Here is a 26,247-nt window from a genome sequence, read left to right as displayed (position 1 = left end):
AGCTAAATCGACGATGTTTGAATTTCCTGAATTACATACATTTTTCACTAAACCCTAGCCCGTGGTGTAGTGGCAATGCCACGGAGCTGGTAATCCAGAACCCCAGGTTAGTGTTTAGAGCTTTTCTGATGCAGTGGCACCTGGCTCAGTTATGTGTTGTAACATGCCTGAAGATTGGTTAAGGTAACTATAAAATCATTGGATGACCAATTATTTCCTTCCAAGCAAATGGGAGCTGTTCCTTGACAGGTCTTACTGCCCACATCCCACTCCCTTGTCCCAGTGGCATGACTGGTTTAATTATAGACTTTCCACCTTCCCACAAATTACATCAGTAACCGTATTGTGGAGGAGGTTCCAAATGGAAGCTCAACCAATCAACATCTTTGTAACAAATCATCTCGAGAAGACCCTCTCAGCTTTGCTATCTTTATGTCCAGTGAATCAATCACCATCTTCCATCTCTGTAACTTCTTTAATGCAGTTTACATCTTTGAATCATAGAATTCCTACAGTGTGCAAAGAGGTCATTCAACTCATTAAGTCTGCACCAAATCGCCGAAGAGCATCTCACCCAGATCCAGATCCCCGACCCCAGCCCCGTAACCCCGCATATAGCATGGTTCATCCATCTAGCCTGAACATCCCTGGGCACTATGGGTTAATTTAGCATTGCCAATCCACCTGCACATCTTTGGATATCTTTGAATCCTCAAATCAAGGCAGCACAAACTTGCATATATGTGGCACGTACAAAGGAGTTCCTCAGGTTAGTCTCCTCGGCCCAACCACTTTCAGCTGCTTCATCAATAGCCTTCCCTCCATCATAAGGTCAGACATAGGATGTCGTTCATGATTGTACAATATTTCACACAATTTATGAATTCTCAGATACTGAAGCAGTCCATGTTGAAAGGCATGGATAATATCCAGGGTTGGGCTGACAAGTGGTAAGTAACATTTGTGCCACACAAGTGCCAGTCAATGACCATCTCCAATAACAGACAACCTAATCACTGCCTTTGACATTTAATGGAGTTACCATCACTGAATCCCCCACAATCATCATCCTTGGAGTTGCCAGTGACCAGAAACTCAACTGGAGTCACCACATAAACACAGTGGCTACAAAAGCCGGTCAGAGGCCAGGATTACTGTGGCGAGTAACTCACCTCCTGACTCCCCAAAGCCCATCCGTCATTTCCAAGGCATAAGTCAGGAGAGTGATGGAATACACTTGCCTGGATGGGTGCAACTCCAACAACACTCAAGAAGCTTGACACCATTCGGGAAAAAGCAGCCCACCTGATCGGCACTACATCCACAAGCATCCATTCCCTTCACAACCAATGCTCAGTACCAGCAATGTGTACAATCCTCAAGATGCACTGCAGAAATTCACCACAGATCCTTAGTGAGCAACTTCCAAAGCCACGGCCACTTCCATCTAGAAGGACAAGGGCAGCAGATACATGGTAACACACGATCTTCAAATTCCCCTCCAAGCCTCTCACCATCTTGACTAGAAAATACATTGCTGTTCCTTTACTGTCGCTGGATCAAAATCCTGGAACTCCCTCCATAAGTTCACTGCGTCAACTACAGCATGTGGACTGCAGCAGTTCAAGGAGGCAGCTCACTACCACCTTCTCAAAGGCAACTGGGGATGGGCAACAAAAAAATGCTGACCAGCCAGCGATGCCCACATCCCCACAATTGAATAAAAATAAATTAGCCTTGACATCAATTGCCAGCTTTGATTCAAATATGACAAGCTTTACCATATCTCACTCTTTTCAGCCAAAAGCACGAGGTCATTCCAAGATCATCCTTCAAGACTTTCATTTCTCATTAACCATTACCCCAAATTCTTATATCCTGCTTCCCCCACCATTTCCACCTATTCCCGGTTTGTAAACTATTCTTGAAATCTCAGGTGAAGTCTTTCTATAAAACTGCATCCTGTCCTTAAGCTCTAACCTTCCATAATCTGTGAATCTGTCTTTTTAAAGTTTCTCCCCATCTATCCCCATAATCTATCTTCATAGCCCTTTTGAAGGTCATCTCCCCAGTAAGGCTCACCTCCTACTTCCTTAATTCCTCAACCCACAATTATCCCTTCCAACTCTCTGATCTCTCTCTCTCTACACCCTTTCTCATTTTCTGTTCCTGTTACCTCCTCCTTGGAAAACCTTCTTTATCTATTTGACTTTAATTTCGTCACTTCTCTGACCCTTTCATGCCCTTGCAAGTGGTTTTATTTGGATACTCCTGTAAAGCACTTGTGTGTTAATCTGGCTTATGAATGTAGTTTTGCTGAGTACTACCAATGGATTATGTCATTGAAAAATGTGTTGCTTCTAACTTCCTTAACAGTTTATTTTTTTTATATTCATTGACGGCATGAGGACGTCGCTGGCTAGGAGCATTTATTGTCCATCCCTAACTGCCCAGAGGGCAGTTCAGAATCAACCACATTGCTGTGGGTCTGGAGTCACATGCAGGCCAGACCAGGTAAGGATGGCAATTTCCTTCCCTAAAGGACATTCGTGAACCAGGTGGGATTTTCCAACAATCAACAATGGATTCATGGTCATCATTAGATTCATTAGATTCGAACCCGGTTCCCCAGAACGTTATCCAGGTCTCTGGATTTACAGTCCAGTGATAATACCATTAGGCCATTGCCTCCCCATTATTGTCCTTAGTACTTATTCCACAGGCAAATAGTAATGTATTGTATCTTTAAGGGAGCATATTTTAATCCTGGGGCACAGTTGTTGCCATCAGAAAATCTCAGTTCATCCAAACTTTGAGTGACAATGTTTTTTCAACATAATCTCCACCCAGAGCTCATCCTAATTAGGAAGCTTGCCTCCTGTTGGGTGGGGAACACTGCAGAACAGACTGCAGCCAGAAAGAAGATCAGTTCCCTCTGCTGGAGCGGAGATCATGGGATGGAGGTGAAAATAGGATGGTAGGGGATGAGTGCATTCCAACTGCGTGTGGTTGGTGGAGTGGGTAAGTAGATGAGATCCAATTATGTAAAGCGAAAGTGGGAAATCCAGCCAGTCACCATTAAGACTGGAAGACAAATAGCACGAGATAGGCAGTTTCGTTTTAATACTTATTCAACATGCCACCTGCTGGGGCAGGTTAGTTGCCCATTCTCTTGCTCCCATCCCACCTCCACTAAAAGTTGTCAATGTGGGGCCTGTTAAATTAGAGAGAGATTTTTTTAAAATTTCAGTGTGCTGTCCAACCAAAATCCACACCTTTCTTAGGGACTTAAACTGATATTCTAATCATTGAAATCATTTTAAAACTGAATCATGTCATAAACAAGAAGTGATTAGCCTATGCATTTTTATAATTGGAGGAAGATTCAAGGAAGACATGGTCCAGCCCTGAAAACACTGAGGGCTGAGGAGGATAACAAAGTAAGAAAGTCAATTAACTTAAAATGCAAACACAAAGCAACACAGCATCTACTAATAATTATCCAAAATTGAGTAAGAATTGAAGGTTTCAGGTATCATGTTTTAAATCATGTTTTACAATTATCTCAGAACATTGGTTCAGTGGAACACAGTGCCAGTTAAAGCAATTGAAGTTGTTTTGATCAACTCCTTCTCAAAGAACATAAACAAGCATCACTTCCTGACAATACCAACAAGTCTGTGCCGCAGGATTGAAATATGGTTTCTTAAAGATACAGTACATTACCATTCAACAACAAAAACAGAAGTTGTTGGAAAAGCTCAGCACGTCTGGCAGCATCTGTGAAGAAAAAATCAGAGTTAACATTTTGGGTCCGGTGACCCTTCCTCAGAACTGTTCTGAGGAGGGGTCACTGGACTCAAAACGTTAACTCTGATTTTTTTCGGTTTGTACTTTACCATTCACCTGTTGAACAAATATAAAGGAAGGTAAACCTTTAAAAGAATTAGAAACACCACATATTTTCAATTACATAATTCATTTGTAGTACATAGCAAAACCACATGGAATGAAAGTGAAGATTATAACATACGAAGAAGATCATCAATTACATGGTATACAATGACACTTGTGCTACTTGGCCTGGAAATAATTATAGTGATAGGCCAGGGAAGTGTATTGGAATGCTAAAGAGTACTGTAAACTATTGAATATTGATCAGTAACCTTTGTGGATCAGAGACTATTTATGGAGAATATATCTTCAAGATCCATTATGTTTCTTGAAGCCCACTATATTGAATACAGGTCATTGATAGTTTTAGGCCTAGTTAGTTTTTCAACCACTCCAAGCCCACTTTTTAATAATCTTACAAGATAAGGACATCACTGGCAAGGTCAATATTTATTGTCCAGCCCTAATTGACCTTGAGTACATAATGGTGAATCATCTTCTTAAATATTACAATCCATGTGAAGATGCTCTCACATTGTGGTTAGATACAGAGTTCCACGGTTTTGACCCAACAGAATGGTCTTTGACTTCATAGAAAAGAACAGCACAGGTGGTCGGATCGGCCTACTGCTTTTGTGCTAAGCTCTATTAAACTAAGTTGTCCCTCTCTCCCAAATCCCTGAGACTTTTTTCCCTTTTAAGTCGAAATGCTATAAGGATATGGGGAAAAGAGAGTGGGGAACAGGACTAAATGGCAAAAAAATTTGGAGTTAGGGCATTCTCATGTGCCTACTGTCCTGTACTTTTGGCTGGTGGAATTTGCAGGTTTTGCAGATCATGCAGAAAAAGCATTGGTGGGCTGCTGCAGTGTATCTTGTACATGGTACAAAATGTGCACTAGTGGTAGAGTCTCTGATGAACAGGTTGCTGATCAGGTGGTCTGTTTTGTCCTGGACATTGTTTTGAGCATTATTCGAACTGCACTCATCCTGGGAGTGGAACTGATTCCATCACATTTCTGGCTCACTCTTTGAAGGTCTTGGAAAAGCTCTGGAAACCAGGAGATGAGTTACTCTTCATAGAATGATCAGTCTCTTATCTGTTCTTATAGCCACAGTATTTGTGCAGAATTTTGATTGGGGTTGTGGGGAGTGGATTTAACAACGATCATGTTATTGACTGTCATGGAGAAACAGACTCTATCTTGTTGAAGATTGGTAATTCTTGATACTTTTGTAACATGAAAGTAGATTGCTACTTATCAGCCTGGATGTCATCCAGTTTGTGCTGCCTAAGGAAATTTCGTAGAATCCCTACAGTGTGGAAACAGGCCCTTCAGCCCAACAAGTCCACAACGACCCTCAGAGCATCCCACCCAGACCCCTATAACCCACCTAATCTACACATCCCTGAACAGTTTAGCAATTTAGCATGGCCAATCCTCTTAGCCTGCACATCTTTGGACTGTGGGAGGAAACCGGAGCACCAAGAGGAAACCCACGCAGAAACGGGGAGAACGTGCAAACTCCACACAGACAGTCGCCCGCGGGTGGAATTGAACCCAGGTCTCTGGTGCTGTGAGGCGCAGTGCTAAGCACTGAGCCACCGTGCCGCCCATTTTCTGAGGAGTTGCAGATTGAACTGAATGCTGTGCTATCGTCAGCAAACATCCCCACTTCTGACCTTACGTTGTCTTAAGAAAGGTCAAGATGTCCTGGGCAACCCTTGCAGCAATATGTTGAGATGATTGGCCTCTAACAGCCACAGCCAATATCCTTTGTACTGCTATGACCCCACCAGTGGAGAGTTTTCCTCTAAAGCTCACTGAATTCAATTTTACAAGGTCTGCTTAAAGCTACATATAGTCAAATGCTTGTCTTCAAGAGTGATCACTCTCACTTCATATCTAGAATTTAGCTCTTTTAGAAAAATAGAAAGATACATGCCATTTTGCATAAAGAAGGAACCCATTTGGTCTATCAGGTCTGTATAACTTAAAAAGCTGACCAGTGTTATCATTCCTCTCAGCTCTAGGTCCATTGCCCAGTAGGTTATAGCAACTCAAGTACCAATGCAAATGTCTTTGAATTCAATGAAGATTATGGCTTGTACTTCCTGTTCAGGCAGTCTAAGCAGGACTTTACAGGGCAGCAATGGCTCTATCCACTAGCCAGAAAATATTGGGTAACATTGCCGGAATGGAATTACGTTGGGACTGGCTTGCTGGGGCCAAGCAGAAAGGCCCTTGTCAGGGTGAGGATGCAAGCAAGTTTATTTGTAAGGGTGAAGGAGTTATTTTTGCAGGGGAACCCATTGCTAATGGATAGGCCCTTCATGGGCTACAGAATGTCTGATCAAGAGGTACACCTAGTAGTCTATTCATGTGGCAAAGTAGCCAGCCACTGCTGGTAAAATAATAGCAGTGACAGGCTAAGGCCTTAGTGACCCTTAATTGGCCACTTCAGGTGTACAAATGGACTTAGCGTGGGAAAACCAACAATACACAGCAAAACCACATGGAATGAAAATAAGAATGTATGTCTCCCCCTTCCCCCATCTACATTATGCTAACTTCCCATCATGCCCCAGCAGTATTTCTGGGCTCCCATATATTTCCACATTTGAGTCAAATTGGTAATAAGGTCTACTACATTTATTATGTTAATTTTAAATTAAATTTTGCTTTCAATGGCAGGTGCTGATTACATTCTCCAAGGTAACAGCAAATGGTAGAGCGAATTTACCTTTACAAACCTTGTGGTTTGAGGTATTTAGGATGGAAGAAATGAGTTCTGGAGTATAAACACTTGCTTATGTCAATTGGACTGAATGGTTTTAAATTGTCATTACAGTGAAATTCTATACTGGCAGAAACTATGCAGTTAAACTTAGCCAACTTGTTTTGCTAGTACTCTTTCCAATGTCATTGGCACAAGTCGTTCTGTCAAAAGAAAATTTACTGAGGTGAAGAGAAAAGAAAATCATACAGATTGATAGATTTGTTGTATTATAGACTAATTTGATTGTTATTTATAATTTTTATATTGGAGGTTTGACATGAGTCCAAGACCAAGAGTAAAAGCCGACAAATATCATCATTGAGTCAATTACGGCCAATCTTGCATCTATTTTAATGCAACTCAAAACGATTTACATTAGTGAGTGAGCATGGAACAAGAAGACACTCATGCAATTCATCAATTGTCTTTTAAACTAATCTGCTATCCTCAATACAGTCTAGCAATTGACAGAGTCTGGTAGTGAACTCCGATATATATTTCAGTCTTTACCTGTCTTACGAGGAGATTTTCTGCCTCATTTTCTGCCCCTTCAGGCACTGTGGAACATATGGTACGTCTTTCCCTTGGGATTGATGATATCTGGACAGATAGAAACAGTAATTCTTTGTCAGATTTTGTTTGAAAGGTTTGGTGCCCTTGTGTTTTGAATGCCCATTCATAAGCACATAAATGGAAACAATGTGTGTCTGAAAACTTGCTGCATGCCTGATTTCAGTGACAGTTCCATTTATTTCTTCCTCATATGTTTGTAGACCATTTCATTATTTACTTTTCCTGACACAAGCTGTGTCACCACCAGAAGCAACTCTCCTTTGTGGTGCTATAATTTTTTTTACTAAGGTCCATGTAGATTATTTTGGTAATTGTTTTCTACATTGTTAATGTGGCACTTCTAACTTAATGAAAAGATTTGCATTGGATTCATAAAATAAAAAAAGACCAAAGTCAAGGTTAAAGCACAAGAAGGTAGATTTTCTGAATACAAAATGGACAAGTGAGATTTCAATCTTGTGAACAAAATTCCTGCATTTCAAAAACCTGACCAAATAGTCACATCACAGAAGTTGCTGGAAAAGTTCAGTAGGTCTGGCAGCATCTGTGAAGAAAAGATCAGAGTTAACATTTCAGGTCCGGTGACCCTTCCTCAGAACTTCTGTTTTTGTTCCTGATTGACAGCGTCTGCAGTTCTTTCAGTTTTCAAATAGTCACATAATTAGGTGCTCTGATAACTGCATAAGCATTAAGGTATCTTACATTTGTAAAGGAGGGATCTAGTATGCACTGTAGGCAACTCTTGTGAGAAATATAAATAAATATATAATTAAAAGTACTGCAGATACTGGAAATCTAAAATAAAAAACTTAAAATGCTGAAGAAATTCAGCTGGTCTGGCAGCATCTGTAGAGAGAGAAACAGCATTAATGTTTCATGTCAAATATGACTCTTCTTCAGAACATAAGTTTCAGTGAAGAATTGAATGACCGCCATACCTACTAATAAATATAAATTGACCAAATGCCCCGTTGCCCAATTCATCTCAGCTCCAAGGACACACTTTTTTGGTGTTTGCCTCATCATGCTGTTAAATGTGAAGGCTGCCTGTGGAATACATTAGGTTCAGGCTGTTTACACATAAAACATTAGTAACCTTCAATTTTGGGCCAGGTCTGGTCTTATGAGTTGGAGTGAGCACTGACTGCCAAGAACAGTTTGGGTCCAAAAATAGGCCCAAAGAATAGGCCAAATCTCATCAACTTCAACTTCAAGAGTGCAATAGAAACATTTGGAGAATTATAGCACAAATGCAGATTTTGGTCAATTTTGTCAGAAGTAGTAATGCAATGGTACAGTCAAAACATATTCTAAAATCTTTAATGGAGTATAAAAGACTGAATATTAGTGAATCTGGTCTCAAATGTGGAGTGAACCATTTTGCACTAAGATTAGATATTTCTTCACTGTGGAATTCACTATCGCAGAAGGCTAAGGAGGCAAAGATATTGAATTGGTTTAAGAAAGAATAGATATTTAGATTTCTAGAAGCTAAGATGTCAAGCAGCATGGGGAGAAAGCAGGACTATGGTCTGGAGAAAGAAGATCAGCCATGATTGTAGAATGATAGAATGCCTACACTGTTGAAGCAGACCATTCAGTCCACACTGACCCTCTGAAGATGATCCTACCCAGACTCAGACCCAGACCCAGACCCTCTATCTTATCCCCTGTAACCCTGCATACAATGGGTAACCATAGCTATCCACCTAACCTGCACATCTTTAGACTATGAGAGGAAATCCACACAGAGACAAGGAGAATGTGCAAACTCCACACAGACAGTCAGCCAAGGCTGGAATTGACCCTGGTCTGTGGCACTGGGAAGCTACAGTACTAACCACTGAGCCATTGTACTGTCCGTAATCATGTGGAATGGTGGATCAAGCTTGATGGGTTGAATAACGTAGTCTCGCTCCTATGTTATGTATTTCACCTTCATACACATTTATGAGGAAGATTGATAATCTGCTTTGCCTGGCACATCAGTTTGTGATATTGACTTATCTGAGACCCATAAAAATAAACAGTTCACAAAAAAAAGTGTTAAACAAAACAAGTTAAAGTTGCCAGTCAATGTAGTGGGAGACACTCCAGCATTAATAATGAATGCCAAGTTTTATTGGAATGGCTCCCATCAACACAACTTTAATTCTCTGGATCAGAGAAAAACTTCATAGTATTCAGCAAAGCTCTTTGGGCTCCACAAGCAAATCCCAAAATAATACAAATGCATTAAATCTGAAATTTATATTTCCAGCAAAAATGTTTGCAAAATATAAATCCCACATACTGCTGTCGAAATAGTTTGGCTGTAATAGTTTGCCTAATACCTTATAAGCTAGACTATTGCGGAAATTTTACTATTTTATACATAAAAATGAAGGTAATAATGACAACAACATTCAAATTGTTAGTGACTTCAATGTAAATAAAATGTCCTAAAGTCCTTCACATAGATGAAAATAACAAGATACTACAAGGTTGAGAGAAGAGTTTGATGCAACTGAAGGCATTAACAAGATGTAGCTTTGAAGAAGATATTTTTAGTGGACTAAACATAGAAATGTACTTAACATACTGAACACGATGCACTTAGCATAGGGTAGCATGGTGGCTCAGTAGTTAACACTACTGCCTCACAGCACCAGGAACCTGGATTCCATTCTAACCTTGAGTGACTGTCCGTGAAGAGTTTGCATATTCTCCCTGTGTCTGCATGAGTTTCCTTTGGGTACTGTAGTTTTCTTTCACAGTCCAAAGATGTTGCAGGTTAAGTGGATTGACCATTCCAAATTGCCCATAGTGTCCAGGGATGTTCACCAGCCTAGGTGGGTTAGCCGTGGAAAATGCAGAGTTACAGGGACAGCTTAAGGGGGTGGGTCTAGTGGGATGCTCTTCAGAGAGGTGGTGTAGACTCAATGGGCTGAATGGCCTGCTTCCACACTGTAGGGATTCTCTGAAGGTCTGCAGCCACACATGGAGTGGTGAATAAACAAGATATGGAAGACAGAAAACTCAATGATTACCAGAAAACAGGGACAGAGGGCTGGATATTCGTAAAGGGATTGAGAACTGGAATTGGGGGATGGTTCCAAATCCCAACCCTGCTTGGCATGAAAGTGGACTTGCCCATCACACTCCTCAAGGCTGATTAGTTTTCTTGGTCTTGTTATATCACCAAAGTATATTTACAGAATTGTGAGGTACTGAAAACATTAACTTTATTTAAGAAACATCTTATTTTAGCTTCATCACGCTATGAGGCTCCCAAAGAGGGCTAGATCATGTGACATTGCCTTACTCCCTATGATAATGGATACTGTCATTAGCATATCACAGTCAGGCTGAACTCCTTGCACAGCAAGCTCCAACGCACTGAAGGCCAGGGAGTGGCCTCCTGCCCAGTCAGAGAAGGTGAACGAGCTCCTATGGCTGGAGGGCCAACGGAAAAGCTCTCCACCAGTCAATGATTGACAACTCTGCTGTCAAGGTGGGTGTCAGAGGGCAAGGCTGTGAGAGACAGACACAGGTAAGTTGGTTCTTACATTTTAAGATGCTGCAATTGCCTAACCATGATGGTGGAAGGGAAACCCCTTTAGGGTACTTCCAGCAGCTGCAGGTCAATGAACATAAGAGGTCTGGGAGGAGTGAGTCCCTCACTTCCTCTTTTGTGCTCCCCACCCTCTCCACTGCACTAAGCCCAGCCATAGGGTAGTTTAGGTACAAGGTATGCTGAAAATTGATAAAGACAAGGTATTAGATAGTCTGGGCATTCTTAAAGTTTATAAATTACCAGGAATAAATGAAATGCAAAAAAAAGGGTACTGAGGGAAGTAAGAGTGGACATTGCAAAGGCATTAGCTCTGATTGTTCCAGAGGACCAGAGAATTGCAGATATTACACACCCTTCTTTTACAAAAGGATAAATGGATATTGTATGCCAATCCATTTAACTTTGGTGGGAAAGCTCTCAGAAACAATCATTTGAGACAAATGTAGCAGTTACTTGGATAAATGTTGATTCATTAAGGAAAGCCAGGGTAGATTTATGAAGGGCAAATCATGTTGAAGTAACTTGCTTGAGTTTTTTGGTGAGGTAATAGAGTAGGTTGGCGAGGGAAATGTCATTGATGTGGTATACGTGGACTTTCAAAAGACATTTAATAAAGTGTCACATAACATGCTCATCAGCAGAGTTAGAGCTAATGGAGTAAAAGGGCCAGTGGTGGCATTGATACAAAGTTGGCTAAGTGACTGGAAACAGAGATCATTAATGAATAGTTGTCTTTGGTGGGGTTCCCCTGGAATCGGTGGTAAGATCCCTGGGGGTGGGGTCATGTCACAGGGCAGGGTTGTCAGATCCTGAGGGGGTGGTGGGGAAGTGCGGTTGTCATGTATTAGGGTGACAGGATGTTGGGTCCCAGGGATGGAAGTGCCAGTTCCCAGGGTAGATATTGTCAAGTCCCAAGAGGGAGAGTGGGGTCTGAGGATGTAATGCGTCTTGGGAGTGTGAATGAGGTGAGTATGGGTTCAGTTAATAGTGACTGAGGAGTTAAGACAGTAAGTCTACATTTTCCTGAGAAATCATTTTACTTAATTTCAATAGAATCGTCCGAAGTCCTCAATTTTTATGGGGACTTTCAGAGGATTTCAGATGTCATTGAATTGCCAAATCAAAAGATTCAATTTCCTGGGTAACTCCTTTGGAGTGTGTTATGATGGGGATTTCACAGGGTCCTCATGTGTCACTCTAACCTATACTGAAACAACAACTGTCTGGACAGGACAAAATAACAGCCCCATTATTTCCACATGATTTTTTTTCAGATCATTCAGGAACTTGTGCAATTAAATCAAGTCACTCACTCTTCTAAACTCTGGTAGAAACAAATTCAATCTGTCCAACCTCTCCTCATATGACAACTACTCACATTGATATCAGCTGGTAAATTTCCTCTGAATTGCCTCCATGAATAAGGAGACCAAATTTGCACACATTATTCAAGGTGTGGTCCCACCATACCCTGTATAACTAAAGTATAGCATCCTTCCTTTTACATTCAATTACTTGCATAATAGAGGATGGAATTCCATTAGCCTTCTATTAAATTGCTGTACCTACACACTGACTTTTTCTGATTCATGCACTGCAACACCTAAATCCCTCCCTACCACAGAATTTTGCAGTCATTCTCTTTTTAAACATTTGCTCTTTTTATTCTTCCTGTCAAAGTGAACAACTTCACACTTTTCCACACTACACTCCAGCTGCATATTTCTCCGCAGTCAATTTATCTCTTATCATTTGTTTCCTCCCCTTGTCTTCTTCACAACATACTTTCCTATCTATTGTGTTGTCTGCAAATTTCACTATTCTCATAAAAGATGTAAATCGTAAAAAATACTTGAGGCCCCAGCCCAGAACCCTGGGGGACTCCATTCATCACATTCAGTTAATCAAAGATTCTTTTACACACTTTGTTTTCTACTAGACAGCTAATCTTCTATCCATGCTGAATCTTGGATTTCAACTTTGCAGAATAACTACTTATGTCCTACCTTATCAAATGCCTAATGGAAATTCAAACACTGGTCAACAGGCTCCCCTTTATCCACAGGACATTTTAATCCTTCAAAGAACTCCTTTAAACTGGTTAAACATGATAACGCTTCCACGAAAACATGCCACTCTTCCTGATTACTTTCAAAATGCACCTTTGTAACCTCCTTAATGATCAATTCTAACACTTTCCCCATGGTAGCCATCGAGCTAACTGGCCTATAGTTTCCTGTCCCCTTTCCTCTTGAATAGAAAGAGGTTATACTTGCTACTTTCCAGTTTGATGAAACCTTTCCAAATCAAGATCATTTTCAAAAATTAACTCATTAAATTATACTCCATTAGCCACCTCTTTTAAGGATTTCAACTCCATTTTTGTTTTGCCCACCCCCACCCCTTTCCCTACCTCTTCCTCAACTTTGATGATCTGTATTGTCTTTAATGGGCTTTGAATGTAAAGTATTCAATTGGAAAACATGGATGATTTACTCCATAGGTGATTTAGTGAGGTGAAAATCAGTTGTATGTAAGAGCAATTCTGGATTTTAAAAACAAACCTAGGATTAAATCATTGAGGACCCAAGGACATGCCAGCACACAATCCATAAGTTTGCTTAGCTGCTGCCCCGGTGATTGTAAGTTCATTAAGTTCCTCTCCCCCTCCACCTCCTGATTATCAGCTATCCCTGGAATTTTTTTGGTATCCTCTTTAGTGAAGGCAGATGCAAAACATTTGTCCACTTTATCCAGTATTTCCTTAATAAATACTATTAACTCCCCATTCGCACTCTCTAGAGCACCAACACTTGTTAACTCTCCTCCTTTCAAATACCTAAAGAAACTCTGGCTATTTATTTTTACATTTCTCGCTTTCTTTCTCTTGCACTCTACGTTCTTCCTCCTAATTAATCTTTGTAATTCTCTGCCATTCTTTATATTCTGTCCAATCATCTGACCAGTCACTTGCCTTTGTGGAAGTTTATCTATTTTCTTTACATTTGATGCTCTCCTTAGCTTCTGATGATGATAGGATGGTAGGAATATTCTTCTGAGCATTCAGAATATCCCCTTAAATAACTGCAATTTGTTCAACTTTCATATGCACATAATTGCCCTCGCTTAAGATTAAAATATTCATTTTAGTCCCAATCTTCTCACTTTCAAACAGAACATAAAATTCAATCATATTGTGGTTGCTGCTACCTGGGAGTGCCTTTACTCTGAGGTCATTAATTAATGATTTATTCCTTACAAACTGCCAAGTCGAATGTAAGTACATTCACTAAGTCTCTCCTGCACTCATCCTCCCCCACCAGCCTAGGCCTGTCTGTACATATTTTCCAATCAGTTCATTCAGTGATGTTATGGTACACCCCTGAGAAAGTGGTACTCTATGAACCTAACATTCTATGAACTGTTCACCCAGAGTACCATTGCCAATCTGATTTTTCCAGCTAATATGTAGATTAAAATCCCTCACAATTATTGTTGTTCCTTTATCACAAGCACCCAATATTACTTTTTGGTTACTTTGTCCCATACTGTGGTTGCTTTTATGGGCCTGTAGACCACTCATGCTAATGACTCATTTCTGCTACTGTGCCTCGTGCTCACCTCCTGAACCAAGGATAGCTCTATCATTTGCGACAAGGCCATCCTTGCTCACTCAAGCAGGACAAGTTTGCACATGACTGCAGAGTGTAGCAGCAGTGGCAAGGCCCTCTGGAATAAAATAGTCCTCCCCATCATTTGGCTGGCTGTTACTAAGATTGTTGCATCCAGAATTGCTGAGAACATACAGGATGACTCTATTTTTTTCTTTCTTATTGTTCAACTTCCCTCCTGTTGTTGTCGCTCCTGGTGCTTGACAAGGAATTTGCCAAAACTCGTGTCCACAGTCACATCACATTCCTCAGCAGCTGCCTCCAGCTCAGACTCTCTCCACACACATTCAAACTCAAATTTCAACCTTCATGCTTCGAATCCACCTAGGATCACTGAAATCTCCATGATGTACAATGTTCCTCTGGGTAGAAAGCTTCTTGTTGAGTCCAGAGAACCCCACTCAGTGCCATGTGTTGCCATATGCACTCTCTCTAACTATCTCTCTCCCCATCAACACTGTCTCACACTTGCTCATATATACCAATCTTCTCAGTTCTGAAGAAAGGCCACTGGGCCCAAAACATTAACTCTACTTTCTCTCCACAGATCCTGCTAGACCTGCTGAGTTTTGTCAGCAATTTAAGATTTCCAGAGTCAGCATGTTGTTTGGTTTTTTTTTACTCTGTTCCTGCCTGTGCACCACCTATTTTCAGTTTTCAGGCAATTGGCTGTTCAATGATTGAGTGGTATCATTTTATGTTCGTGTATGTTGCTGGATCTTGTCTCAGTGGCCTGATGGCATTACACACTTGGTTAATAACACCTTGCAGGTCAGGAAAGCCAGCATAAAAGCCAGAGTTCTGTCCTACTGACTGAGGAGGTCATTAGGAAAATGCCCTATTCTGCCCTGGCAAAGACAGTGTTGTACGCCTACTTAATGCATCTCTGTACAACAGATTGTTATACTCAGGTGATGTCCAAGAAGCAGACCATGAGAATCTATTGGCAAAGAAATTCAGGTTTTCAGTGACTTGGATGGCAACTTACTGTCCAGCAAGTAACAGATGCTGCTCCAGCCAGCTAAACAGATCTCTGCAAATACACCTAAAGATGAAACTCCGCCTGTACTGATCACCAGAGAAATTGAAAAATGTGGTGGAAATCATAGGAACGTTTGGGCACAGAAGGAGACGACTCAGCCCATCATGTGTGCATGGCCGAAAGAAAACAACTAGCCATCCATTCCAATGCCACCTATCAGCACCTGGTCTGTAGACTTACAAATTGCAGCACTCCACTTTCAGATCTGAGGTACTTTTAAATGAGTAGGTGGTTACTGCCTTCACCAACAAACCTGGCAATGAATTCCACACACTCATCACCCTCTGGGTGAAAAGCATTTTCCTCATGTCTGTTCTACCAATCGCTTTAAATCAGTGTTCCGTAATAGTTGACCTCTTTGCTGCGGGAAACAGGTCTTTCCTGTCTATTCTGTGCTGACAGCTCGTTATTCTGTGTTATTTTGTATTAAGTCACTCTAACATCCTCTGCTCCAAAGAAAGTGAGCCTTAACCATCAACTCAATCCTCATAGCTAGTGATACTTGTGCCTATACATACGTGCAGAGGATCGTTTCCTGCACACCATGCTATCAACTGTTGTGGTTCGAGCAGCAGAGGGCTCGGGGAGGTAGTTACTGAGGCTTACACAGCTACTGGTCTTTCTCAAAATGTTGTGTGCCCAGAATAAGACAAACTGAAAGGGCTCTTGTGACAAAAGGGTAATGTCCCCAGGAGGTCTTGGCTCAAGTCCCACCTGCTCCACAGGATGTGGTAACATGTTAAAACAATTTGATCAAAAATAATTACAATAAGTAGAGAAAGCCCGCTCAGGACTGTTTCAGTAACATAGGATTGGGAGCTAGAAAACCAGTGAGGGACAGATCCTGTCTTTAAGTGAGTTGCAGCTAACAGCGGTCTTAAAATATGTCTACTGTTTCAGTAGTTCTCAAACACTAATTCGACCACGGTTTCTGGCAGGTCTGAGTATGGATGGACTCTTGTTTTTAGTTAAAATGGCCTGGGGCAAGCAACTGAACCTAGGCCAAAATGTGCTAAATTAATGTCAAAGGAGGCCGTGGTGCAATTTTAGCCACATGTGAATGCCCCCACCCAGATCCTACACATCCACACACTTCCTACCAGGTGGCTAAAATTGGGTCACTGATGTCTGCATTGCCTCAAGCTGAGTATAGCTGGCCAGATATTTATAATTAGCTTTGGTGTAGTATTACAGTTATTCCATGTTACTCAACTTTAACAGAATGTAATAATCAGAATGAAATACTAATTACAATCAGGACCATGTCATTCAAAAACATCTAAGTATGTACCATTTTATCAGGGTTTTGAAACAGTGAAAACATTAATTTTGTTTATTAGCAAGGTAAGACATACATAATTTATATCACTGGGCTAAATTTGATAAAGGTGTGGTCACTATGATTGATAAAATACATCAGTCAACAATTCAGTTTTCAAAAACAACTTGAACTCAGCTTCTCTACATTCCTTCCAACGTTTGCTTCCCTTGTTATTCCAGACAAGTAGGTAAGTGTGCCAAGAGTGATATAAATGATTTAAAGCAGCTCTGTTCCTTTGCAAAACCCTATCAGCCAGTTCTGAAGAACACTGCCTGGGCCCAAAACATTGACTCTGCTTTCTCTCCACAGTTGCTACCAGACCTGCTGACTTTCTCCAGCAATTTCAGTCTTTATAGTGATTTTTGTACTCCATTTATCTGCTGGTATACTTCCAGTTGCAGAATCAGGAGCACCTTTGGAGATTAATCTTCGGAGCAAATTAAATTTAAATTTGTAGTTACATGTCAACTACAAATTCATATATATAGTAAATTGGAAGATAATTTAAAGTACACATGTCTAATATGTGGTAAAACTGGTAAAATTGTCATATAAAGTCAAGAATTACTTGTACATTGAAACCATAACATAATAGAAACAGAAAATAGAAGCAGGAACAGGCCCTTTAGCCCTTAGAGCCTATTCTATCGTTCATCATGATTATGGATGATTATCCAACTGGAAAGCTTATTCCCACATTTCTCTAATATCCTTTGCTCCCTTTATACCAAAATGCTCTATCCAACTCCTATTTTGCATCATATAATGCTTCATACAATGTTTTGGCCTCAACCACTGCCTGTAACAGTAAATTCCACAAACTCACAATTCTCTGAGTGAAGAAATTTCTCTTCTTCTCAGTCCCAAATAGGTTAAGTAGGAAATGAGTTCGCACTTAACTTAGCCAGTTTGTTCCCACAAAATCTATTTAAAGATGTGCCTTTTTATAGCTGAACACAAGCGAAAACTTGTAAAAATACTAAAGTTTTGCTCACCGAGAAATCATCGTCTGGGAAGAGCAGCATATCTTTAAGTGGATGATCCTGAATTTGGCCCTCACATTCTTCCATGATTGCCTCATAGTCCCGTGGTTCAATGATTTTAGGCTTCTCTTGCTTCAGAGAAAAAAAAATTAGGAAGCATTAATCCATTTGCACTTAAAAATTGAGGATTCCCACCCATAATAATTTTACATACACACTGCACTCCACATACATACCAGGTGTTACTGTGCATCAATATAATTGTTAATTAGGGCACATAGGTAATAAATCTTACTCATTTTGTTTTTTTTTGTTTTGAATTTATTGATTTCAAACTTATCGAATATCACCGTACAAGTTCCACCATCTGAAAATAACTAATTTCTTTTTCAATTCTTCTCACCTGTAAAAGCTGTCCACAAAGATAGTGAATTGATGTCTACTTGTGAATGCGTACACTGATCCACTCTACAATGACGCAGTTAAGCTTTGTGACACATTTCTGACTTCTCTGCTAAATATTCATCAGTACGTGCAGGAAAATATTTGAATAAATCCATGTCAAATAATTTATTTTTGTTTGCTCATGGGATGTGGGCATTGCTGGCTAAGGCAGTATTTATTGCCCATCCCCAATTGCCCTTGAGAAAGTGATGATGAGATGCCCCTTGAACGACTGCAGTCCTTGGGTGTAGAGACACCAACAGTCCTGGTAGGGAGGGAGTTTCAGGATTTTGTATTCTACAACAGTGAAGGAATGGTGATTCAGTTCCAATTCAGCATGGTGTGGTGCTTGGAGAGAATTTGCAAATGGGCATGTTGCCAAGCATTTGCTGCTCGTCTTTCTAGATGCAGGTGATCATGGGTTTGGAAGATGTTGTTTAAAAAGCCACAATGAGCTGTTGCAGTGCATTTTGTAGAGAGAACATGCTGCTGCTTTGAACGTAGGTAGTGTAGAGAGTGAATGTTGAAGGTGGTAGATGCCAATCAAGCAGGCTACTCTGTCCTAGATAGTGTCAAGCTTCTTGAATGGAGTTTCTTGTTCGAGCTAAATCCATTCAGGCTAGTGAAGAGCATTCCATCACAATTCTAACTTGCACCTTCCGTAAATGGTGGATAGGCATTAGGGAAACACAAGGTTATTTACTTGCCGCAGAATTCTTGATCTGATCTGATCTTTTCTCTTTATTCTTTCATAGGATGTGGATAAGGCTGACAAGGACGGCATTTATTGCATCTGTCTAATTGCCTAAAGGGCAGTTAAGAGTGTGGGTCTGGAATTACATGTAGACCCAGTCAGAATGAAATCAGCAGATTTTCTTCCCTAAAGGACATAATGATTCAGGGAATTTTTATGATAACTGACAATCATGACAGGGCTGCCGTTAGACTAGCTTTTGAAAAAAAAATCAGTTGTTTATTGAATTCAACTTCCACTAGCTTCTGAGGTAGGACCCCATGTCCCCAAGTCATTATTCAGAAGGTAATGAGCCTTTTAAATAGACAAATGCTGAATTTTAAATAATGACCCCTAGTCCTAGATTCTCTTAAGGGGAAACATCCTCTTTACATCTACCTTGTCAGAACTCCAAAGGATCTTTATGTTTCAGTCAAGTCACCTCTTCGTATCTTAACTGCAGTTTAGATACAAGGCTAGCCTGTCCTGCCTTTCTTAATAATGTAACGTGTCTATTCCAGGTAGCAGTCTGGTAAATCTTCTCTGAAATGCTGAACATGGTGTTCCTGATGTAGTTGCAGCAGTTCCCTGTACAACTGAAGCATTACCTCCCTATATTTGAATGCAAATTCCCCTTGCAATGGATGATAATATTCTGTTAGCTTTCCTAATTATTTGCTGCACCTGCATGCAAGTCTTTTGCGATTCATGCACTTGGACACCCAGATCTCTCTGCATCTCAGAGCTCTGCAGTTGCTCACCATTTAGATCATATACTTCTTTTTTATTCTTCCATCCAAAATGGACAATTACAAATTTCTGCACATTATTATCCATTTGCCATATCTTTGGCCATTCACATTCTCTAACTGTAACATTGTAGCTTCTTTATTTCCTCCTCATTACTACCTGTCTTTTTGTCATCAACACATTTGGCAACTATACCTTCATCTAAATCATTTATATATGCAAACAGTTAAAGGCCCAACACTGTTCTTTGTGTCACACTACTTATTACATTTTGACAGTGTGAAATTGATCCTTTTATGTCAACTCCAGTATGCCCAATCAAGGATTGTAATTCTATGAACATGTCATTTTTGGATAAATATACTTTATATTCATTTATTCTTACAAGTACTTGAAATTTCAGACTGTGCTATGTAACATTACATTTGTGTATTATGCTTCAGGAGTTTTCATGTCCAACCAAGACAGAGCCTTAGTTTAGCATTTTATCAAAAAGGTAGCACCTCTGTCATTGTAGCTTGCCCTCAATATTGCATTGGAATGTCAGCCTAATCCTTATTCTCAAGTTCTTGAGTAAGACATAAATTGGAACCTTCTAACTTAGAGGTGAGAATGCTACCAACTGAGGTACAGTTGACATTTATAAAAGATGCAATAATATATAGACCAGGATATATGAATTTAAGTAGGGAATGGTGATAACTTGATAACATCTCAAAAATGTGATCATGATTATTTAAAAGGTGTAACAGTGAGGGCATTTATTCTTTAAAAAGAATCTGTAAACACCGATGTGAGATCTATAAATGCATGAACATCATTTTTGTAATTTGTACTTCAAAACAGAGGTAGAATTGTGTTGGTTATTTCTTTTCTCTTAAGAAAAAGGTCAGAGTGTGCCTCTGGAACAGCGACCCCCTATCTAACACTTGTCAGAAAGCAGATAACTGTAGATCCCTTGTGGTGTTAGCAGAAAGGTTTTCGACTGTTGAGTTGATGACAGGGTACACACTTAAGGTAATTAGCTTTGTTTTCAGTTCAGAAGAGTCTAGGATTGAGAAAGTGTTATTTTTGTTTTAAATCATTTCAGGAAACAGTAATGCTGAGTTTAGAAGCAAGTTTTATTTCTCTCCTAGGAGGACTTCAGAGCAGTTCAGAGAACCAGTTACTTCAGCAGAAAAGTTTAGATGGTAAAGCTTCCAACCCAGAAAAATAAGGACAGAAATCTGCAGGTTATTAAGACTGAAAAAGTTTAGGCTCTTATACTTGTGAAAAGTTCATGATAACAGACTTGGAAAAGACTCAGTGAATTTTCTCCATAGTCAACAGCAAAGAAACAATAAGGAGCCAGTTAAGTCAGAATTTAAAGAGTTAGAAATGGGATAATTTATCTGGTTTTGAGTCTCTGTAACTGTGTGTTTAATATCAATTTAATTGTCTTCTATATTTAGCTTGGTTTGAGTTTTTTTCTTACTTTGTGTAATAAACACACCTGAAATACACTAAGAGCAGGTGATGGCCTCGTGGTATTATCGCTGAACTGTTAATCCAGAGACCCAGATAACATTCTGGGGACCTGGGTTCAAATCCCACCACAGCAGATAGTGGAATTTGAATTCAATAAATATCTGGAATTAAGAGTCCAATGACGACCATGAATCCATTGTCCATTGTCAGGAGAAATCCATCTGGTTCACTAATGTCCTTTAGAGAAGGAAATTGCCATCCTTACCTGGTCTGGCCTACATGTGACTCCAGACCCACAGCAATGTGGTTGATTCTGAACTGCCCTCTGGGCAATTAGGGATGGACAATAAATGCAGCCTAGCCAGCGATGCTCTCATCCCATTAACGAATAAAGGAAAAAAAATAATTTCAATTGTCGTTGAAGAAAATCTACAATCTCATGTGAGAATGTCTCAGTGACTAACTAACACATTAATTAACTAAACAAAACCTATCAACTATCAAATTAAGGATATTCCAGGATCGAACTTGTTCAGTAGTACCATCGGTTGGGATCAAAACAATACAAAGTATTTTTGATATACAAGACACATACCTGTTTTCATTAATAAAAGGTCATTGTACACCAAAAGTATGTCCTATCACACTATTCATTCTTCTGTTCAAGGGCTGCTGCAGTCTTCCAGTGAAGCCAAATGCATACTGGAGTAACACCCCTAGTTTCCACTTAAGCAATTTACAGCCTTCAGAACTTAATATTGAATTCAAGATCTTCAGAGGATGAACACTCCTGCATTTTGCTGATATTCCTTCCCACACCCCTCCCCCAATGCCCTGTTTACATGATTCCCTCTCAGCAGAGCTGACCTGTGTTCTTCTGTTCACACCTACCATCAACACCTATTTTATATTTATATCCTCCTCTACTACCATTAGAACTCCCTTTGCATTTTGATCTGACACCTTCACCACCTGTTCCACTTGCTCCTCCTCCTCCTCTGTTAACAGCACAAAACCAACATTTTCCAGTTCCCTTCAGTTCTGAAAAAGAATCATAGCACACTTGATGTATTAACTTAGTTTCTCTCCCCACAGATGCTGTTAGACCTATTGCAATTCTCCAGCACATTCTGGTTTTACTTCAGATCTCACCATCCCCAGTATTTGGCTTCTGTTCGAGGCCATGAATTATTTTTGATTCATTGCAGATTCCAAATCCATCAAATAAAAAGTCAAAAATCAATCTTTTTCTGTGACAGCATGACCTGGACCCTTGCATGCTTTATGTGTGTCCCACACTCATTGACTAGATTTGGAGGCACAGCTTTATGGTAATTTAAACCCTATGTAATCTTAGTGTATTGACTGATTTTCATATATTGTAAATCCAGTCATTTTTGACTCGACTGTGACAACACAGTGTGGAGCTGGAGGAACGCAGCAGGCCAGGCAGCATCAGAGGAGCAGGAAAGTTGATGTTTCAAGTCGGGACCCTTCTTCAGAAGGGACTTTTCTGAAGAAAGGTCCTGACCCGAAACATCAACTTTCCTGCTCCTCTGATGCTGCCTGGCCTGCTGTGTTCCTCCAGCTCCTTTCTGTGTTGTCTCTGACTGCAGCATCTGCAGGTCTTGCTATCTCTCATTTTTGAATTGACTGTCTCCTTAATTTCTTAAATTTTCTTCAATGTTTGCTTAGAGAGTTTGTTTGTTTGTTTAGTGTCTAATGACCACAGTCTGTTCTATTAATTGTTAGGCTTACTAACGACCGAACCAATTTACACTCAAATCTGTCTATACTTCACATCAGCTGTTACAACATCACAATATAGTTACCAAAGTCATGTTAAAACAAGCTGTAGAGCAAAAATACTTTATTGTAGCCCCTTTTAAAAGACATGAATCATGTATTCAATGTGCCTATCCAGCTTACCCTGTATTTATACTAAAAATCAGGCACTTGAAGAAAATATTAATACTTTTTATGTGTCAAAATATTGCCTAATACTGAATCCCATTCCAAAATGAAGTGGAAATATCCTGTGAGAGGATCTAAGAATACCTTTCTTTTGTAGCTAACAATTCACATGCATCAAAGATTTTAAAATAAATCCACAATGCAAAATTGAGTCCTTCAATATTTCTCATTGATTTAAACCACAGCATTCAAACTGCCTTCCACGAAAAGTTAGCTGGTATATAAACTGAAGAAGTCTACTCAGATTTGAATGGAGAAGTACATCTTTAACAACCACTAGCAGATAACACCAAGGAGTCAGTTAAGATGAAGTGACAGGATGTGGCTTGTGAGGTTTTATGCAGAATTTAAAACTTACTGTTTAAAATATCAGTAGTTTTAGAGCTTATAAAAAGACCAAACAAACTACATGTTAATAAAATACATATAATCATTTGCACATTTAAAAAGAAATTCCATCCTACTAAGATTTAAACATTACATCAGTAGCATCTCAATGGTTTTCAACTGATTTGTATCTAACAAATCAGCAGTTCCTGTAGACAACTTAAACATTAGCCTTCACTTCCTGTTGCCAGCATGTTACACTACACGAACGTATGGTTTGAAAACTTCTGTCACTTTCTGCTTTTGTGGTTGTGGCACAGAGCAGTGCACTCTGGGAACATATTTCAGAACATTATCTGCATGAATGCTGATTGTGGTGTGTATTACTTTGCATCAGGAGCCCATAGGCAGGACATTCAGCCCTAAGTATTTATGTATTAGTAAAGGATCTGTTACACTGCTTAGGGTGAGTCAGATCATCTGCTTTTGTGATGAGAGACTATCATACAATTTGTAGAATATTGGACAATGGCAATTCAAATAAACTTTTTTTGCTGCCAGCTAAACAATCTCACCAGAGTGGGAGACATTAAAATACTTTTTACTTTCTTAGGGGAACATAAACAAGTTTCATAAAATAGCAACAACGTGTATTTACGGAGAGCCTTTAATACAGTAAAAATGACCAATGGTATCTCATAAGAGCACCATCAAACAAAACAGATATCATGGAGCATGTGAGAAATGCACAGGATTACAGTGGTATAGAGAAGTGAGGACGCAGAAGAATTTGAGGTTGAAAATTTTAAATCGAGCTATTGCATAAGCTGGAAGATAAAGTCGTGCTCCCTCCAGTCAGGGTCAAACACATCTCCAGTTGCCTGGGAAGCAACAAAAATTGAGCAGGGAGCTGTCCAGATCCAGCAGTGCTGCTGGGAGCAGTGGCCCCTGCTGTAAGTAAAATCAGTTGGGATTGTTGCTGGAGACCAGCCTTGAGAATAAGAAGGGCTGTGATGAGAAGGTGAAAGTGACATGGCAGCCGTGATTAAGAAATCAGTATGGTGGGTTCAGGCAGGGGCAGCCCTTAAATCGGCTATTGATTAAAATACTAACGAAGGCCGACAACTCAGCAGGTCTGGCAGCATCTGTGGTAAGAAGTCAGAGTTAACGTTTTGGGTTCAATGTCCCTTCTTCAGTAAATGTTGTCATTTTTTGCATAAGTGAATGGGAATTTCAACAGCTCTTCCATATCCATCTAAGGCTGTAGCAAATAAGGGAAGAAACAGGAATATAATATTGTGGCATCAGCAGAGTTGTCTGGCCAGAAAGTAACATCATCTGTGGCCCCAAAAACCACTATCCATTTGCTTAAACAAAGAAGACAACAGCAAATGTGAAAACAAAATGAGTAGACAGTGAAAAAATTGGTCACGATCTTTGTAATTTGCACCCATGACTAAATTAAACAGCAAATTATTCTCAAACCTAGTTTTCTACGGTTGAATTAAATGGGTTAATTTTCTAGGAAAGTATTTTCACCGCAGTCAGTGACTGGGTCATGAAAGTATGAATGTAACCTTAACAGCATTGTGGAGGTGGTTTTGGAGGAAGAGGGGTGGTGAGGGAAGGGGATCTGTCTAAGTTTGGGAAGGCTGGCTTCTTGATGTGTACCCACTTACGTGTACCTTTTCAGGAGATTGGCTGAATAAAATAAGATAGTTTAAGTGTCAATGTGAAAAGTTAACCCAAATGCTGTGAAATCTAGTGAACAGCACAGTCTTTCTGCTATGTCAACATAGGAAGGTGAGAGTGGGTAACCTCACAGCAGGAGATTTGTGCCTCATAGTCTTTTAGATTGAGAACAAGCTCAACAGCAGTGAATGGCAAAGCTGCTATTTGCTTGCACCATATACATTGTGCCACTAATTTCTAAAATACCAGAAAAGGCTGTTCAAATAATACTAACGGTACTGCCACTCCATTCCTCTCGCCCTCAGCATCACTCCCAGTGACAATGGTATGGAGGTGGAAATAATACTTTTAGTGATGATACAAATGGATAGTCAGGAGGTTATCTTCCAGTTACACATTAGAGTCTCAGTCTCCCTCAGGAAATTGCCAAGGCAGAAGGTATCCAGGGAAGGAAAATTGTTGTAGGGACGATATTTGGAAAATAGATACATTTAGTGTTATTGTTTTTACATAAGAGAACCAGAATTACAACAGCTCTTGCATATCTCTTTAAGGCTGCGGCAAATAAGGAAAGAAATAGAGATACAATATTGTTACATCAGCAGAGCTATCTGGCCAGAAAGTGACATCATTTGTGCCCCAAAAACCAGTATCCATCTGCTAAACCAAAAAAAAACGACAGTAAATGTGAAAAGAGAAACATGAATAGACAACAAAGAAGTCTGGTCACAATCTCTGTAATTTGCAATAGAGATTCTCGAACTCTACTGAAGTGAACTATGATGTCCAGCCCACCTTCTTAAGGAACCCTCCCTCCATCCTCAACTAGATGACAAATACAGAAGTGGCAACTTTATCTCAACCTCCCATAAGATCTTCCATCCCCTCCCCCTATCCCAGCTGGTGTGCATTGACCAGTGTGGAATCACAACCCAAAATGGTCCTGACACCTCAAAGTTTTAAAGCTGATAAGTATTTGCCCAATGGGTGCTCAGGCAACAGTAAGAACAAACTGGGAATGTGGGAGCTATGCTAGCTGA

At 40.0% G+C, this 26,247-nt stretch overlaps 1 protein-coding gene across 10 annotated transcripts in view; it reads right to left on the bottom strand.

Moving 5' to 3' along the window:
- The window catches only part of dock10 (dedicator of cytokinesis 10), a 332,745-nt gene that overhangs the window by 176,203 nt on the left and 130,295 nt on the right, over positions 1 to 26,247 (bottom strand). For all 10 annotated transcript variants that reach the window (XM_048604383.1, XM_048604388.1, XM_048604384.1 and 7 more), the window contains exons 2-3: positions 17,833 to 17,952; positions 7,185 to 7,274 (exon numbers count right to left, since the gene is read on the bottom strand). In XM_048604383.1, the coding sequence (XP_048460340.1) occupies positions 7,185 to 7,274; positions 17,833 to 17,952 (210 nt within the window). The remainder of the gene's footprint in view (positions 1 to 7,184; positions 7,275 to 17,832; positions 17,953 to 26,247) is intronic.

Source organism: Rhincodon typus, chromosome 13, assembly GCF_021869965.1.
Source record: "Rhincodon typus isolate 14 chromosome 13, sRhiTyp1.1, whole genome shotgun sequence".
Lineage (NCBI taxonomy): Eukaryota > Metazoa > Chordata > Chondrichthyes > Orectolobiformes > Rhincodontidae > Rhincodon > Rhincodon typus.
This window is presented reverse-complemented; position numbering and strand designations above follow the sequence as displayed.